This window comes from Bufo gargarizans, chromosome 6 (genome assembly GCF_014858855.1).
Source record: "Bufo gargarizans isolate SCDJY-AF-19 chromosome 6, ASM1485885v1, whole genome shotgun sequence".
Taxonomy (NCBI): Eukaryota; Metazoa; Chordata; class Amphibia; order Anura; family Bufonidae; genus Bufo; species Bufo gargarizans.
Genome location: NC_058085.1, coordinates 151,545,550 through 151,565,610, shown reverse-complemented (window position 1 = coordinate 151,565,610; position 20,061 = coordinate 151,545,550). Strand labels below are relative to the sequence as shown.

The 20,061-nt window shown below is 45.9% G+C and overlaps 1 protein-coding gene across 2 annotated transcripts in view; it reads right to left on the bottom strand.

The window, feature by feature from the left end:
- Positions 1 to 20,061, bottom strand: part of LOC122940929 (peroxisomal N(1)-acetyl-spermine/spermidine oxidase-like) — a 110,905-nt gene that overhangs the window by 54,564 nt on the left and 36,280 nt on the right. For both annotated transcript variants that reach the window (XM_044297861.1, XM_044297862.1), the window contains exon 2: positions 175 to 658. In XM_044297861.1, the coding sequence (XP_044153796.1) occupies positions 175 to 658 (484 nt within the window). The remainder of the gene's footprint in view (positions 1 to 174; positions 659 to 20,061) is intronic.

Genomic DNA, 20,061 nt, shown 5'->3' with positions numbered 1-20,061 from the left:
ACCGCAGCGCCGCAATCGCGATTTAAACTTAGGACGTACCGGTACGCCCTGAGTCATTAAGGATTCGGGAAATAGGGCTTACCGGTACACCCTAAGTCCTTAAGGGGTTAAGCAATAGTGCAAGCTTATTGTTATTAGTTAATACAAGACACAATCATATTTTTTTTAACTTACTTAGGAAAGGTGCAATCAAGTCCTGGAAACATTGTATATTCCCCAAAAGGGCATAGTGCCACCTGGTCCATACTATGGGCTGAAGTTACACAACTTTCCAATTTGAGCAATGCCCCTAAGAAAGCCATGTTCTTTTTTGTTTGTTCTTTGTCCCATTCTTGTGAGCTGTGGACAATCTTTTCTCTGATAAATTGTCCCACACTAGCTTCAGGATCACAATCACCATTGGTGAAATTCCGGACTTGAGTCACCCATGTGTTATGCAACTCTATAATGTTGGCCATCACTTCTGGGTCGATCTTTCTTCCTGCACTACTGTAGATAACTGGTAGGGAAGAGGGTTGGTCGTCCCATTTAATTTTTTGTTTCTCCTCAAGCAAAGTATCTGGGTGTAAAAGACCAAATTGAGATGCCAGCTCAAAGACTGGGTTGCCTGGAGATGGTCCGTGAATCCATTGTGCGCCAATCTCAACCAGGCCTTTTGCTACAAGAGATAAAAACACAACTGTAAGGCAATTGGTTATTTTCCAGTTAAAACAGTCACTATTGTTTCCCATTTTTTACTGGGTAGGTACTAGAGGTGAGTGAATCAAGCTTCGTATCCAGGTCAAGTTTGTCTCCGTACAGCATTAAAATTTATGTGTTTTGGCGAGGCAAAATTCACTAAATATTCACTAAAGTCTCGCACAAGTTCGGACTTAATGAGTTTTACCTCCGTGAAGCACATACATTTTAATGCTGTACAGAGAATCAACTTCGGATCTTGGATCCGAAGCTCGATTCACTCACCCCTAGTAGGTACCTGACCTTTCAGGGTATGTTTACATGGCTAAAATCTGCCACTGATTTAGCAGAAGAAAACAAGCATTTTCTGCTGCTAAATCCACATTTAAAACTCCAATTGACTTTAACGTAAAATATGTGGACACGTGCACACAGTGAAAAAATGATTGAGGTTTTTTACAGTAGCTGATTTGGAAAATAATTCAGAAGTGACATTTCACTTCTTTGAAGCAGATTTAATTGTGGATTTCATAGAGGTCAATAAGGAAGCAGAGAAACCTCAATAAAAAAAACTTTTATGAAAAAAAATCTTGTAACAACTCCACCAAATTAGAAATCTGCCACCAAAGACCACCTTTTTCAGCTACTGATTTTTGTGCTGTGGATTTTAGTAATGTGAACATATACTGTAGTACCCACAAAGAAACTCGGGTGTCATAGTGTAATGGCAGAATTTTTAATCAGCATGGGGAGAAGGGGGGCGTAACTGGCACAGCTGGAATGAAGAGACAAATGCACTAAAAGGGGTTGTCCAGTTTCAGATCTGAACCCAGACATATCCCCTTTTTCACCCACACAGCTCCTCTGAGGGGAGCATTGAAACATTTCATGCTCCAATGTTCACACTTGCTCTGCACTGTATTGTATTCCTAGCAGTGTTCCCGGTGACGTCACAGCTGTATTACAGGCTAGGTCAGCGCTAAAGTCCGCCCATTAGTGCTGGTGACATCGCTCGTCTTTCGGCTAGGCACCTAGCAGAGAGCCAGTACGTTACCGGATCTAATAAAAAAAGCCTAGGGAAAAGGAGAGCATCGGAGCATGAAATGCTCCAATGCTCATCTCAGAGGGCCTGCCTGGATGAAGAAGGGCATATGTCCGGGTTCATCTCCGAACCCGGACAACCCCTTTAACTTTGTGCCTTTTTGGCTGTGCCCGACTTTATTTTGCTCTTTTGGGAGAGGCCAAGTTAAAGAAGTTTTCACAGTAAAATGGGGACGTGCCACGAAAAACATTCTACACTTTTCAAACGTCGCCCATAGCAACCAATCAGATTCTACCTTTCCAAAGGAGCTGTCAAAAATAAAAGGTGGAATCTGATTGGTTGCTACTGGCAACTTAGCCACTTCTAATTTACACCAGTTTAATAAATCTCTCCTTTTAGTATAACCACTGGGCTGCTCAATAAAATGTATTGTTATGCTGTGTACTGTATTCTGTATGCTTCTGCGAGCGCTGCTGCCTTCTCAAACAGCTGATCGGCGGAGGTCCCGGGTCATCAGATACTGATACAGTGATTGGTGATATCAGCACTTAGAGCCCCACTGATCAAAGCTTATGACATTTCTATTGTATTAAGATGTTTTCAAAAGGGCAGGAACTCTTTTATTTTAGTTTGCTTAGCCAAAAATATTTGACATATTAATCAACAATTTCTAAACCTTGATGTCTTGGTTTTGGATTTTTTTATATCAGATTCTAGGAACCTGTAAAAAAGATATATATTTATTGGGAATTATATTATTTATAATATGCTTATGTGCACCCTGAAGGATATCACCAATGTTAGCACAATCTCAATGGAGCACGTTTATCAAGCTTGACTGTTTATAGGTATAAAATTAGACAGGGGCATTTGCTTAGTCTGTCTTTCTTTTGCCTACTATTTATTAAAATCTCACAGCACTTTCGGAATTAGACTAGGCCTACTGCTATTAATTCACATTCACACATCAGTGTTCCACGGACGTGTGCTGTACCTGTTCTCCACGGGTAGCACACGTACCTATTCATTTTAATGTGTGTATTCAAACATCATTTTTTTACCACGTCCATGTTTTTAGCACGGAAGCATGCTGCATTTTGTCCATGTTTATTGATCCATCACGCCCATTATAGCCTATGGGTACGTGAAAAACCACGATGCAACATGGATGCCATCCGTGTTTCACGGATCATTAGGAAGAGATGCTTTGAAAATTATTTTTCAGCTGTACAGTGTGAGTGAAACACAGATGACACATGGACAGCAAAAAACAGACACACGGACCAAACACAGATCCTACACGGACATCTTCACGGAGGCATCACTGACCACTTTTTCACAGATTTGAGCATGGACACGGACATGTGAATGAGGCTTTAGTCTGACCTCTTTTGGTTCTTTTTACGACAAATTCATGTTCAGCTGAAAGTAGGCACATATCTCCATGAAATGTGGTGCAACTCGACACTCAAAACAGACGAAGACCACATTTACGTCATGAAGAGGAAATCCAAGGTGTTTATAGAATAAATTATAAAAGAAATAAGTAAGGTGGCGCTCCTTGGTGTGATACCTCCTAGGTCACAGTATTCATCCCTGTGGGTCAATATACCTTACCAGGTCAAGTTGTACAGACCAGGCACAACACTAGTCCATCCTCCACACCAGGAGGAAAGACCAAGCTGCTGGGCTCGTTCACCAGACTGGACGGAGGAGGCCAGAAGAGAAGTGAAGACAAAAAAGCTCACAAAGGTAGCAAATAATAACTGCGCTGCACCAGATACTTTGAGGAAAAAACATAAAAATACATAAAAAACAAATGAAAAACAACTGCCTAAGGGCCTATTCAGACGGCCGTAGTGCTTTGCGGATCTGCAAAACACGGATACCGGCCATGTGCGTTCCGCAATTTGTGGACCGCACATGGCCGCAACCATAATAGAAAATGCCTATTCTTGTCCGAAAAAAAATTACGCAACGGGTGCGGATCCGTTCATGTAAACCTGAGGTAATTTTACCTCATAACTTTAACCAAGCCCCTTTATTACGGGTGTCTTTTTAGTATGTATACCTCCCAACGGTCCTGGATCCAGTAGGGCATTCCCGAATTTCAGTGGCTGTCTCCCGGCCCCGGAATGACTGAGGTATGTTACACTCTAAGCTGTCTCTGTGTCCACTATTTAGTACTGTCTTCTGCAAAAGTAGCAGGGATAGGATCAAAGCATAGCATCTGGATGTGCAATTCATTCCTTTTCTTTTCACCTTTTTTTTTTATATATATGTATAGAGATTCTGTCCCTGGATCAGCACTCCTTCCATTCGGCCAGGTGATTTTAATTAGCTAAGTATTCTGCAGTAGGGGTTACATTAGCCTACCATGCTCTCAGTTGGAGTTCCTGAGAGCTTCAGGTAAGGTGAGCTTTGCCAACTGTTCACATGGTGCGTTGCTGTACGGGGGCCATTGTGCTGTTTTTCTGGCTGGTTGGTGGGGCCCAGTGCTAGGTATGGCATAGTCAGGCATGTTTGACTGCTGGGTCCCACCGCCGGCCGGGATAGCGCCACAGCGTCGGTGGTCGCCGTGCAGCGCCGCGCTAATTTTTGGTTAGGACCCACTCATAGAGGCAACCTTGGCGTGGTGAGTGGGCTTATGCCTTTTGATCAAAATGTACACTAATGCCTCATTCAGCATGTAGCATAGGAGGCGGTACACAGGCGCTATTTAGCAAAAGTAGCAGGAATGAGATCAAAGCATAGCAGCTGGATGTGCGATTCATTCCTTTTCTGTTTTCCTTTTTTTTAGATCTGTGTCCACAAGATGCAGACATAGTTGCCTGTAATGGTGAAGCAGGGAGCTGTCCTCTCCCAGGTCAGCTGACAGCTCAACGGCAATCCCTCCACAGTGCTGGGCTGCGTAGGAGGAAAGGTGCAGGCCCAGGAATCAGCCTATAGACTCCTCTTACACAGCCCAGAAGCACGATGTGTAACAGTATCCTGTCTGCTACTGCTGGGGAGTGCAGGGTGAGTTGGGATGATCATCAGAGGAACTAGGTGAGTATTTATAGTTTTTCTTCCTGTGAAGGTGGCACATATCTGGGCAAAACTACCCTGAAGAGGGAATATATCTGAGCATAACTGCTTTGAAGGGGGCACATATCTGGGCATAACTACTGTGAAGGGGGCACATATGTGGGCATAACTTCTGTGAAGAGGGCACATATCTGTGCATAACTACTGTGAAGGGGGCACATATCTGTGCATAACTTCTGTGAAAGGGGGGGGGGGCATGTGGGCATAACTACTGTTAGGGGAGCACCTATATTCATAACTACTTTGAGGGGGTGCATGTGGGCATAACTACTGTGAGGTGTCACAATGTGGGCATAACTAGTCTGAAGGAGCTCATATAGGCATAACTACTATGTGGTTTGAATCTTGACTAACTTTGCGACTCTTCTGGGCTCCAAGCTATCTTGAAGCTTTGTCTTCTCATTGTCTGTAGCTACTGGAGGCCTGTTCATTCCAGGCAGGTTTCCCCCAGAAGTATCTTGATCGATGAGCAGCCAATACCGCACTTGCAGCAATCTTGACAGGATTCGTCTCCAGGTGGAGAGGAATTGTTTTCTTGGCATGCTTTCTCCATCGCAACACCACGTTGTTGAATAAACAAAAGACTGGCTAATTCTCTCCTGTCTTAGGCAACATGTACTGTATATTCCTGCGTATAAGACTACTTTTTAACACATGAAAATTTTCTCAAAAGTCGGGGGTCGTCTTATACGCCGGGTGTCATCTCATATGCCGGTATACAGCATGCTGAAACTTACTTCCTAGCAAGACTGGTCCTTCTCCAGCTTCAGGGACAGGCGCCCTCTAGCTGAGCCACTGTGTGCTGCATCCCGGCCAGCCGCTCCTGAAGCAGCCCCCTCTTCCTGCTCTCAGTGGTTTTCTCATGCCGGCAGTATCACATTGCGTACTACCGCTCAGATCGTCTTGAAGACAGGGAGGGCTGGGCAGGCAGGGAGAGCTGACCCACCCAATCCAAGCAGGCTTTGTATGCAGTGTGCACAGAAAATACCGGTACATCGCTTGCTGTGATTGGCTGGTTGTTGTATACTGGGTTGGATTGGCAATTCTGAGGGAAGGCGGGGGGGGGGGGGGGGGGGGGGGGGCAGCAGGAGCATCTGCACTTCAGCCAATTCTAATGTTGGCGGATCTCTAATGAAGTTTGGTGTGGTGAAAAAACAGAATCTATCTGGGGAGCAGATACATGTGGTGGTGAATACAGTACAACACCAGTATCTGTACCTGTACATACAGTACAGCACCAGTATCTGCATCGGTTCATACAGTATAGCACCAGTACATACAGTACAGTATACAAATGGCTAACAGTCAAGACCCCATCATGGCTCTACCAGCAAGAAGAAAGAAATATGAAGCCAGTTTCAAACTTAAAGTTGTAAACTTTGCCATGGAACATAATAACTGCGCTGCTGCAAGACAATATGGAGTAACAGAAAAGATGGTTTGCGACTGGAAAGCAAATTTAAAGCATTAAAGAGTATGCCAAGGGGTAAGTGTGCATTAAGGAGAGGCACCCCACATTGGCCAGAACTCGAAAAACATGTAGCAGACATGGTGAATGAGCATCGCCAAAACGGTTATGTAGTGACACAAAATAAAATACGTTTGTTTGAACTTCAGTGGGCCAAATCTAACCCAGATCACAGCAACAGATTTAAGGCCACTGCATCCTGGTGTACTAGATTCTTGGAAAGGCATAGTATGGTACTGAGGCAAAAGACAAAAATTGCACAACAATTGCCTGCAGATCTTGATGCCAAAGTAAATGTTGTTGGAGGGGTAGTCTTATACGGCGAGTATAGCCCAAACCCTATATTTCAACTGGAAAAATTGGGGGTCGTCTTATACGCCCAGTCGTCTTATACGCCGGAAAATACGTTAATTTTTATTGGTAAATTCATTAAATATTTAATATTAAATTGAACCAAAACGTGATTACAATTATAATAAAGTATACTTAAATTTGCCAAAACTGACCAAATAACTCAAGTATGAACTCAACCTTACAGGTCCATGTTAGTGTCAAGAAGAAGCGCACTCCTTTTACACCATCGTCACCTGATTCAGTGATGTCTACAGAACCTGTTCTATTAAACGCTTATACAAGTAGAGCCCCCTGACAGAGTGGAGAGGGTGTCAGCAGTAAGTTTGTGTTGACGTCACTGATTAATTTGCCCTTCCTCTGATCCATTAGAACAATAACCCACAAAAAACGGATACTGTCTGTGAAGGATACGGCTTTACTTGCATACAAAATACAGCTTTTGCTCAATAATCCATCAGTATTGCTAATGCCAAAAAATAAACAGGAGTGGATCTAAAACAGAGATGACACCTGAATGGAATATTTGCATGTTACCACTCCTACTTTTGTCTACCAAATCATAAGCCAATTCTGATGGGACCATACAGGCCTTACAACTGTTACACAGACCGGATCCGTTGTGTGTGTCATTGTTCCTTCCTTCTGACAGATTAGAAGAAAGATCAAATAAATGATGATGTCAGCCAGGCCGAAAGCCAAAATAGTGGACCAGTCATGAAGTGGGAGGGTGGGAACAGCATGAGGAGTCCACAGAGTGGACCTATGTCATAGTGGTAAGGTGTAAGCAGTATGAGGAGACCACAGAGTGGCCCAATGACAGGGTCTAGAGGTGGAAGCAGTATGAGGAGGCCACCGAGTGGCACAATGACAGAGTCTGTAGATGGCAGCAGCATGAGGAGACCACAGAGTGGCAAGTTGACATAGTGTGGAGATGGCAGCAGCAGCAGGATAACACAGAGTGGAAAGGTGACATAGTGTGGAGATGGCAGCAGTAGCAGCAGTATCCCCCAGAGTGGCAAGGTGACATATCGTAGTGTTGAGATGGCAGTAGCAGTAGCAGCAGCAGCAGCATCAGGGAGATACCATAGAGTGGCAAGGTGGCATAGTGTGGAGATGGCGGCAGCAGCAGGAGCAGACCACAGAGTGGCAAGGTGACATAGTGTGGAGATGGCGGCAGCAGCATGAGGAGACCACAGAGTGGCAAGTTCACATAGTGTGGAGATGGCAGCAGCAGTAGGATAACACAGAGTGGCAAGGTGACATAGTGTGGAGATGGCAGCAGTAGCAGCAGGATCCCCCAGAGTGGCAAGGTGACATATCGTAGTGTTGAGATGGCAGTAGCAGCAGCAGCATCGGGGGATACCATAGAGTGGCAAGGTGACATAGTGTGAGGATGGCGGCAGCAGCAGTAGGAGACCACAAAGTGGTAAGGTGACATAGTGTGGAGATGGCAGCAGCAGCAGGAGGAGACCACAGAGTGGGCAAGGTGACATAGTGTGAAATTGGCGGCAGCAGCAGGAGGAGATCACAGAGTGGCAAGGTGACATAGTGTGGAGATGGCAGCAGCAGGAGGAGACCACAATGTGGTAAGGTGACAGAGTGTGGAGATGGCAGCAGCAGGAGGAGACCACAGAGTGTCAAGGTGACATAGTGTGGAGATGGCAGCAGCAGGAGGAGACCACAGAGTGGCAAGGTGACATAGTGTGGAGATGGCAGCAGCGACAGGAGGAAAGCACAGAGTGGCAAGGTGACAGTGTGGAGATGGCAGCGGCAGGAGGAGAGCACAGAGTGGCAAGGTGACATAGTGTGGAGATGTCAGCAGCAGGTGGTGACCACAGAGTGTCAAGGTGACATAGTTTGGAGATGGCAGCAGCAGCTACATCAGGAGACCAGAAAGTAACCCAGTAACAGAATGGGGCAGTGGGTGGCAATACCAGTACCCGCTGACGAAGGTGGGTGAAATAAGGAGCACTTGGCATCAGATGTGTGGCATCAGTTGGGTTGCAGCATCAAAGTAGTAGCTGAGGCAGGTAGCCAGAAGAAACTGGTCTCTTGTATCAAAGTGTTGGTGTGGCAACATGGATGATCTAATCTGATGCATCAGGAATTGGTGGTTGGAAATCCTGGCTAATCCATGCCTGATTCATCTTGACAAAGGTCAGTCTCTCCACCCGCTCTGTTGCCACACTACTGGCCGGGCAGGACAGCTTTTCCAGGACAAACTCTGCTAGTTGTGGGCACAAATCCAGTTTGGCTATCCAGTAGTCCGGCGGATCTTCAATGTGGGGTGGCAGGGAGCTGCCCAAGTATGTGTCACCGCCAGTTCTGTGAGAAGGTCTGTTAGACGTTCTTCTCTATCTCTTGCATGACGCTTTTTGTTTTGGTTTCACTTTGTCATATCCTTTCCTTCTCCCAGCTGTCACCTATTTACACTAATTGTCTCCCTTTATATTCCCTCCCATACTGCCTCACTTTGCGGTTTATACTACTTCCTGGATGAGTTGTTCACTGCTGGAGGCTGCTACTGGTGATTCCTCAGATAAGTATTTTTCCTTTATTTGTGTTTCCTTGCTGGCTTGATTCTAGGTGACCCTGACTCTGTCCGTATTAAGTGCAGGGAGCCAGTGGTCGTGTCCCCTCACTATTATAGGCTTTTCAGGTGTCACACAGTATTAGGTACGTGGGCATGCAATCGTCAACCATAAAGACCTTTGCATGGGCATAGCAGTCAGGGAGAGCTCTAGAGGTTTTATAGGGCTCACCCATATGCTCGATTGTTTGGGATCAAGCCAGTCGGATGTTTATTTATAAGTTCCAGCTTTCTGCAACACCACCCGTGACAGTATGCCACCACCTGCTGGTTCAGGTCCCGCTACAGGTCTACCTGCTGCTGCTGGTGAGTAGTTTCTTCACTATGCGGGTGAAGAAAGCTACTCATCAGCGACTCTAGAATCAGGCTGCTGCTGATGGAGTTGGTACTGCTCCTGCCACCCCACCCCTCCCAAGCATCCATGGCAGTGGAACGTGAGCGCAGAGGTCCCCCTCCCCGGTCAGACCTGCAAGAGGATGGACGATGGGGCCGATACGCAGCGGCAATCTGACTACATAGGATGTCTCTGTAGTAGTTTAGTTTGTCCTCCCTCTCGGTGGGTGTAAGAAAGGCCCCCATTCTGGACTGGTCCAACAAGGTGGAGAGCAAGAAGTCATCCCTCTGCCAAATGGTGACAATTCGGGTGTCACTACGCAAGCAAGTGAGCATGCAGTGGGTCATTTGTGCAAGTGACTCGGAGGGACTCCCTGTCTCCATCTCCACTGCATACTGCCATGGTGTGTCCGGGTCCTCTGTCTCGTCTTTCTCATCGTCCTGTAGCTCCTCTGGCTGCTCCTAAATTCTTGCGGCAGGTTGGGGGGGGGGATGCGACAGGGAGGGGGCCCCATGGATCAGTTTCGTACCGGGGCCCCATGAATTTTGTGTACGCCACTGCCTCCCACTGCTGCCACCCTGCTGACTCCCAGCCATGCTACCACCTTGCTGGCTCTGCCACTGCCTCACTGGCAAACTGCCACCCTCTTCTCCTGATGATTATAAAGCCCCTTCTGCACCTGGCTCCCAAGTGCGATTGACTTCATCATCATCGATTAGTGTCTACACATCACTTATGTCCTCCTTAACAGCCTCTGAGTCGGGAGCCTGACAACTCCCAGCACAAGCTCCTGTGCCACTCTCCTCATCACTACTGTGAATCTGAGCCTACAGCATATACTACTTCTCGCGGTGAGAGAACAGAAAAGGACAGAGGCAGGTTGAGGACAGGTGAGAGCACAGGGCCATGCCAACTAAGGGTTGTGTCTGACGAACCCTCCGACTGTTGGCTGGTAGTGTCTGATGTCACTTGGGATGATGTGAATGACAAAGTTAATCAATCTAGAACAGCTGGGTTTCTGGTCAAGACACGACCGCTAGATGACCCCGGAAGCTCAGGCCTCTAGCTGCGACTACTGCTGCCACGACCCCTTACTCTGCTGCGACCTCTGCTTACGCCAGAAACATTCATGCCTCTGCCACTCCTTTGTGCATGACCTGGCACTTCTCTGCCTGACATACTTGTAGCTGAACTAAACAAATGAAACGGAAATTAAAACACCCCTAAAAGCGACGAATATATTGTTCTTTTTATACTGAAATAGGCCACTAAATTTTTTCTGCGCAAATAACAGCAAACGTGAACAGCATGTATTTTTCTCTTTTTCTATGGAAATATTGCAAAAAAAACTAAATGTGAACAGCGTCTATTTTTCTCATACTGTACTATAATAGGGCACTAAACACTTTTACCATATATAGCTGCAGAAGTGAGCAGAGTATATATTTCTCTTTTTCCACAGATATAAGCCACTAAAGGCTTTTCAACATAGCACTTGCACCCCAATAACAAGAACTAATTGCTGGAATGCCAGAGCTGTATAATGGCTACTTGGATCCCAAATAATCTTTCCCTGCACTTCTAAATCGTTTCTTTTCCCCAATGATGTTTTCTGTATGACTCCCTAGCCCCTGCAACGTCTGTCCCTGCACTTAGATGATGTGAAATGATTCCTCCCTATCCTTATCGTGCATTTATAAAAACGCTTTTTTTTTACAATGAGGTTTTCTTTCACTCTCCCTAGTGCCGGTGTAACGTTACATTACCCTACTTCGTGAGATTTCCCTACCTCGTGACTTCCGGTTGCACCGGAAATTACGTGAGGAGGCGTGCCGGAGTTGTGCCGATCTGCGCATGTGCAAAACAACTGTTTAGGGAAATCTCACAGCAGAGTTCAGCTGGACACCGGGACACTGCGCATGCGCCAGAGAGCCTCACCAGCCTTAGGGTAGGGAAAAATTACGGCCCAGTGCGCAAGAGCGGCTAACTACAGAACATCCATCCGATCTCCGCCACTGCGCAGTGTGGGGGTAGGGAGATCTGATCGCCATTTTTTTCTGTTAAATAAATATATATATATATTTTTTTTCCTGTTAAATAAATAAATATATATACAGTACAGACCAAAAGTTTGGACACACCTTCTCATTCAAAGAGTTTTCTTTATTTTCATGACTATGAAAATTGTAGATTCACACTGAAGGCATCAAAACTATGAATTAACACATGTGGAATTATATACATAACAAAAAAGTGTGAAACAACTGAAAATTTCATATTCTAGGTTCTTCAAAGTAGCCACCTTTTGCTTTGATTACTGCTTTGCACACTCTTGGCATTCTCTTGATGAGCTTCAAGAGGTAGTCACCTGAAATGGTTTTCACTTCACAGGTGTGCCCTGTCAGGTTTAATAAGTGGGATTTCTTGCCTTATAAACGGTGTTGGGACCATCAGTTGCGTTGTGGAGAAGTCAGGTGGATACACAGCTGATAGTCCTACTGAATAGACTGTTAGAATTTGTATTATGGCAAGAAAAAAGCAGCTAAGTAAAGAAAAACGAGTGGCCATCATTACTTTAAGAAATGAAGGTCAGTCAGTCCGAAAAATTGGGAAAACTTTGAAAGTGTCCCCAAGTGCAGTCACAAAAACCATCAAGCACTACAAAGAAACTGGCTCACATGCGGACCGCCCCAGGAAAGGAAGACCAAGAGTCACCTCTGCTGCGGAGGATAAGTTCATCCGAGTCACCAGCCTCAGAAATCCCAGGTTAACAGCAGCTCATATTAGAGACCAGGTCAATGCCACACAGAGTTCTAGCAGCAGACACATCTCTAGAACAACTGTTAAGAGGAGACTGTGTGAATTAGGCCTTCATGGTAGAATATCTGCTAGGAAACCACTGCTAAGGACAGGCAACAAGCAGAAGAGACTTGTTTGGGCTAAAGAACACAAGGAATAGACATTAGACCAGTGGAAATCTGTGCTTTGGTCTGATGAGTCCAAATTTGAGATCTTTGGTTCCAACCACCGTGTCTTTGTGCGACGCAGAAAAGGTGAACGGATGGAGTCTACATGCTTGGTTCCCACCATGAAGCATGGAGGAGGAGGTGTGATGATGTGGGGATGCTTTGCTGGTTACACTGTTGGGGATTTATTCAAAATTGAAGGCATACTGAACCAGCATGGCTACCACAGCATCTTGCAGCGGCATACTATTCCATCCGGTTTGCGTTTAGTTAGACCATCATTTATTTTTCAACAGGACAATGACCCCAAACACACCTCCAGGCTGTGTAAGGGCTATTTGACCATGAAGGAGAGTGATGGGGTGCTGCGCCAGATGACCTGGCCTCCACAGTCACTGGACCTGAACCCAATCGAGATGGTTTGCGGTGAGCTGGACCGCAGAGTGAAGGCAAAAGGGCCAACAAGTGCTAAGCATCTCTGGGAACTCCTTCAAGACTGTTGGAATACCATTTCAGGTGACTACCTCTTGAAGCTCATCAAGAGAATGCCAAGAGTGTGCAAAGCAGTAATCAAAGCAAAAAGTGGCTACTTTGAAGAACCTAGAATATGACATATTTTCAGTTGTTTCACACTTTTGGTCTGTACTGTATACATATATATTTATATATATATATTTTTTTTTTTAACAGAAAAAATGTGTTGGGGACCACTCATTAAGGCGACCTTGACGTGGTGAGTGGCTTATTACGCTTTGGCCAAAATGTACACCAATGCCTTATTCAACATCCAGCATAAAGGCAGGGCAGAGTGCTGGTTGCAGAGTGCGATTGCATTTTGTGTTTTTGCATTTGTATCTGTATTTCGCCATAGCAATCTGCACCTGCTAGGGGTTGTGCAGGCTGAATCCCCCATATTTTTTCTTTGTAGTATATATTGGAGGCGTGGCGATCTCCAAGCAGTCATGCACACCTGACCAGTTAGTCTGCCATGGAGGCTGGTTTTAAAGTCAGTATAAAACGGAGTCTGCTTATATAGCACCTACCAGTAGCCATTAGGCTCCAGGAGAAGTATATAGTGGGCTCAGCATGCATGTTGGTACTTGCATCCCTGGATCTGATGAAAGCTGTAATGGCACTGGACGGGGTTAAAAGCAGAGTGTGCTTGGCGTGCATGCTGTACCTGCGCTCCCTGGACTTTGTGTGGCTGTCATGGCCCATAAAAGGTAGGAACTAGTGTTAGGGACCACTCATGGAGGCGAACTTGACGCGGTGAGTGGCTTATTACGCTTTGGCCAAAATGTACACCAATGCCTTATTCAACATCCAGCATAAAGGCAGGGCAGAGTGCTGGTTGCAGAGTGCGATTGCATTTTGTGTTTTTGCGTTTGTATCTGTATTTCGCCATAGCAATCTGCACCTGCTAGGGGTTGTGTGGGCTGAGTCCCATATATATATATATATATATATATATATATGTATATATATATTTATATATATATATATTTTTTTTTTACAGAAAAAATGGCCATCAGATCTCCCTACCCCCACACTGCACAGGCGCGGAGATCGGATGGATTTTCTGTAGTTTTCCCTACTCTAAGGCTGGTGAGGCTCTCCGGTGCATGTGCAGTGTCCCAGTGTCCAGCTGAACTCCGCTGTGAGATTTCCCTAAACCGCTGTTTTGCGCATGCGCAGATTGGCACAGCTCCGGCACGCCTCCTCACGTCATTTCCGGTGTGACCGGAAGTTATGAGGTAGGGAAATCTCACGAAGTAGGGTAATGTAACGTTACACCGGCATAAACGTCTGTCCCTGAACAAAGTACGATGGTAAATGGCAGAATCTAAGATGGCCGCCGTATTTATAGGGCTGTGACATCACCGGGCTGGATGGCTGCTGATTTGCTGCATGCATGGCATTATGGGTCATGCCGCCTTCCTAGAGTTCCTTGCCCAATGTCCTCACACATGTAGCCGACATTTTAGCCGCCATGTTAGGAGAAATTGTGATTCGGTACCACGAGGCGAGAAGAAATACGCATTCGTTCAGAATCTAATTTTTCCTGACATTTGGAACGAATTCGATCTCTAATCATGATTTATAATGCTATGTGCCTCTGGTTGACTTTACTTGTACAGCAGGGGTCAGCAACCTCTGCCACTCCAGCTGTTGTGAATACCAATAAAGAACTATTGAAACATAAACTACAAGTCCCAGCATGCTCCATTCATTTCTATGTGAGTTCTGAGAAGAGCAGAGCAAATATCCATGCTGGGATTTGTAGTTTCACAATGGCTGGAGTGCCGGAGGTTGCCTACCCCTGTTCTACAGGATCATAGTGACAGCTTTATGTCTGTATGATCCTGTAGAAATGCAGTAAGATCATGCAGAGGCACACAGCATTATAACTCATGATAATGCCCTGCTCTCCTGCAAGACGATCAGTGTCCAGAACAGAGGATCACACTTACACATGGAGCGTGATTCCTGCAATGGACTCAATTGTGTGAAACCGCCCTAACCCTGCTTTCACACCTGAGCGTTTCCCAAACGCGCGTCAGACGCGCGTTTCTGACGCGCGTTTTTTGTAATAGTAGTGTCATTGACTGCAGTGTCCTATGGCCACAAACGCGCGTCAAAACGCCCCAAAGAATCTCAAGTACTTGTTTGAGCGTCAGGCGTTTTACAGCGCGATCGTACGCGCTGTAAAACGCCCAGGTGAGAACCATTCCCATAGGGAAGCATTGCTTTTCATGTGTTGAGCGTTTTACAGCGCGTTTGAACGCGCTGTAAAACGCTCAGGTGTGAACTTAGGGTAAGGGTAGGATCACATCTGTAGCACAAACTATGGTAGTCTGTTCTGTAAGAGGAAAAGACTACCGGGATCTAACAGGGATAATGGAATCTGATCGCTCTCCGGCATAAATGCCAGCTTTCGCCCGGACAATTGACGCTGTAGTATTTGTCCGACCAAAAGCTTGCATTTATTCAGGAAAGCCTCAAGATCCCATTATAGTCCAGATATGCCAGAAACAGTAAAATCCACTAGTCTGTTCCTCTGCCACTTTGTGCGCAATGTGAACACAACCTAAGCTCCAATATGAACAGCGCCACCATGTGACAAACAGCTTGTCTTAATACATGTCTTTCCTGTATTTTCACTCACATGTTTATCACCACCCAAACGTTTTCCCTGCCATTACTACACCATAAAAGTAGAAGATGCAGGGGAGATGTGCAGAGTGTCCCTGCTTGCTTTATCTCACATTTCTGTTTGGGTTCTGGAAGCAGTTATGTTTCCACATCTGCACAATGTATAAAAAACGTACAATTTTTACTGGACAGATTCCTGCTTCATTATGATTTTGGCGTCTTCTGCAGCAGCCACGTCTGTGAGGGGCCCCACACACATAAATTTGGTCTTTTTTTCAACTGCATGTGGTTTATTTATTCAGCTGGTTTCTCACATATACGTTTTTTTGAGCCAAAGCTAGAATTGGATTCATCAGGAAGGAATATAAGCCATTTCTTTATAATTCTCATTCCCTTCTAACCCACATCTGTCTATGACTTAAACAATTGCACCAAACACTGTCACAAAAAGCTTTTGTATGAACCCACTCTTAGGCTCCATTCACACATCCGCAGTGTTTGCAAATTGCGGATCCGCAAAACACCGGGCCGGCACCCAATAGAAATGCCTATTTTTGTCCGCAGCTGCAGACAAGAATAGGACATGTTCTATTTTTTGGGCGGAGCCGCAGATCTGAAGTTCGGGGCTATGGACCGGAAATGCAGATGCGGACAACACACTGTGTGCTGTCCGCATCTTTTTTGTCCCCATTGAAAATGAATGGGTTCGCACCTGTTGCACATAATTGCGGAACGGATTCGGACCCAAAGTGCGGACGTGTGAATGGACCCTAAGGCTATTTTCACACTTGCGTTGTTAATTCCGGTATTGAGATCCTGCAGATTATCTCAATACGGGAATTAAACAAATCTGTTTTGATATTGCACATCAGGATGCATCCGTTCCGTTATGATGCGGCTGTGTGAAATCGAGACGGAAAAAAAACACGGATCTGCCACTAAATACATTGAAAGTCAATGGGTGATGGATCCTGTTTTTTAGGCTCCTGCTTTCAGGACCAAATCAAATTGCTGACGGAACAGAAGACATCCTGATGCATCCTGAATGATGGATTTCTATCCATTCAGAATGCATGAGGACTAAGCGGAAACGTTATTTTTCCGGTATTGAGATCCTTTACCGGATTTCAATACCGGAAAACAACAACACAAGTGTGAAAGTAGCCTAGGCTATGTTTACACAGTGGACTTTGACACATATTTTGGCTGTGGTTTCAATGCTGTGGACCTGCTCAGAGTGTAGCACCACTGAATATAGCTGGACCTTGAATGGACACCTCTTGTGGGCTTTCAGCAGTAATCATCTGGACAGTCTGCCAAGAAAGTACATGTCCTCTCTTGGCACCATCGCTAGAGATAAGCACATTTTTCAAAAATTCGATTCAGACAGTTTGCCGAATTTCCCAAAAAGATTAGATTCAATCCGAATTTATTCATGACGAATCGCGTTAAAAAACAGCCTGTATATTGGTGTAGAACACTGTGCATTGCAGAAGCATGCATAGGGAGTCCGCTGTGGTAGTGAAACAGTACTGTGAGTCAGTATGACACGCAGGTGACAGGCGTCACTCTTAGGATCAATTCACACTTCACTTATTTGGTCAGTTACGGGGTCAAAACTTACAGGTCAATGTTAGCGGCAGGTATAAGGAACAGTGATTCGTTTTACACCGTCGTCAGCTCATTCCACATAGATTTCTATAGAACCTGTTCTGTTACATGCTGATACAAGTAGTGTCCCCCTGACAGAGTGGAGAAGGTATCAGCAGTAAGTTTGTGTTGACATCACTGTTTATTTTGCCCTTCTTCTCATCCGTCATAAGAACAACCCCCAAAAACGGATCCTGTTTTTTAAGCATCCACCTTCACATGGTCAGTAATCCATCAATATTGTTAAGGCTAAAAAAAAACACAAAAAACAAAAAAACAGGAGTGGATCCAAAACAGAGATGACACATGATTGAAAAGTTTGCATGTCTTCTGTGTTTTGTACCTACCCCTGCTTTTGGCTTCCAAATCATGAGCAAATCCTGATGATGATGATACAGGCCTTTCGGCTGCTCCAAAGACAGGATCCATTGTGTTTCTCATTTTTCTGTCCTTCTGACAAATCAGAAAAAGGGTAAATTAAATAGTCAACAAGGTTAAACAGGGACAGTAGCGGCCCCATCAGAATGGTGAGGTGGCAACCACATCAGGAGTCATTAATGGTGAGGAGAAGAGAGATAGGTGGCACTGCCAGACGTCACAATATATGTGTATGTACCCAGTCCTCAACTACCTGTCCCTTTAAAACGCCAACGGTGGTGCACAGCCTCAACAGCAAATAATATGGCTATGAGAAGGGTAATAGAATAGGCGGCACTCACCAGCTTAAATAAGACGATCCTTTATTAGTACAAAAGGTAAAATCTTCAGGCTGGAGCATGTGGTGCGAAATAACACAGGTGAGCACCACATGCTCCAGCCGGAAGATTTTACCTTTTGTACTAATAAAGGATCGTCTTATTTACGCTGGTGAGTGCCGTCTATTCTATTACCCTTCTCATAGTCACATGAGGAGTCAACACAGTGGTCCAGTGACAGAGTGGTGAGGTGGCAAAAGCATCAGGAGTCAACACAGAGTCCCAGTGACAGAGTGGTGAAGTGGTAACAGCATGAGGTGTCCACCCAGTCACAGAGTGGAGAGGTGCGGGGGCAAAAGAAGTGGCAGTAACTGCACAAGATGGTTGGTGGCAGTAGGATCACCTGGAAGCAGGTGTGTAACATCAGGAGGGTGACAGCATCAGAATAATGGCTGAAGCAGGTGGCCAGAAGAAATGGGTCTCTTTTGACAAAGTTTGGGTGTGGCACCCAGAATGATCTAGTCTGATGCATCAGGTAATGGTGTGTGGAAATCCTCTGATTTCAGGCTGATCCACACCTGATTCATCTTCACAAAGGTCAGTTTCTCCACATTTTAGGTGAAAAGGCAAGTTCTCCTTGGGGTAACTATGCCCCCTGCCACACTAAACACCTGTTCTGATGCCACACTACTGGCTGGACAGGAAAGCTTGTCCAGGGCACAGTTGCGGCCACAAATCAAGTTTGGCTGCCCAGTAGTCCAGGGGATCTTTGATGCGGGATGGCAGTGTTCAGTCCAAGTATGCCCCCACCTGCTGGTTCAGGTTTTGCCTCATGACTTGCTGCTGCTGGTGAGTAGTTTCTTCACTATGCGAGTGAAGAAAGCTACTCATCAGTGACTCTAGACTCAGGCTGCTGCTGATGGAGCTGGTACTGCTCCTGCCACCCCACTCCTCCCCAGCAGCCATAGCAGTGGAACGTGAGTGCAGAGGGCCTGGTCAGACCTGCGAGAGGATGGACGATGGAGCCGATAGGCAGCGGCCAACTGACTACATAGGATGTCTCTGTAGTAGTTTAGTTTGTCCTCCCTCTCGGTGGGTGTAAGAAAGGCCCCCATTCTGGACTGGTTGCGAGGGTCCAACAAGGTGGAGAGCAAGAAGTCATCCCTCTGCCGAATGGTGACAATTCGGCTGTTACTGCGCAAGCAAGTGAGCATGCATCGAGCCATTTGTGCAAGTGACTTGGAGGGACTCCCTGTCTCCATCTCCACTGCATAGTGCCACGGTGTGTCCGGGTTCTCTGTCTAGTCTTCCTCATCGTCCTGTAGCTCCACTGGCTGCTCCTGCTCCTGTCTTGTCAGCTGAGTAGAAAAAAACATCAATTTGGCTACAGATTGCCTGTGCTCCAACGTCTTTCTCCCCCTTCTCCAGTTCAGCCCCCACAGGGCTCATGTGGCTGTGAGATCGAGGCACCACGTCTCCTTTCTCCTGACCAGCCATTGTTATTTCACTGCTTAATGTCCTGGAACAGGTGGTGGTGACGACATTCACCCCTTGTCCTGGTGACTTACAAATAACGTGGAGTCCTCAAAGGGCCTGAGCAAACAGCAGGTGTCAAGCATTAGCTGCCAGTGGCTGACATCGAAGTTACACAGTAGAGTACTCCTATCTGCTTGCATCCTCAAGAAATCGTTGATGGCCTTTCTCTGTTTGTATAGTCCGTCCAACATATGGAAGGTGGAATTCCAACGGGTGGAAACGTTGCAGATCAGCCTACATTGGGGATGCCGTTCTGCCGCTGCAACTGAAGGAGGGTGTGCTTTGAGGTGTATGAGTGGCTGAAGTGCATGCAAAGTTTCCTGGCTATTTTTAGGATGTCTTGCAGATGGGTGGAAGACTTCAGGAACCACTGGACAACCAGATTAACCACATGTGCCATGCAGGGCGCATGGCTCAGCCTTCCTTGACGCAGCACCGACACAATGTTATTCCCGTTGTCGGTCAGCATAGTTCTGATTTTGAGTTGTCGGGGAGAAAGCCAGGATTC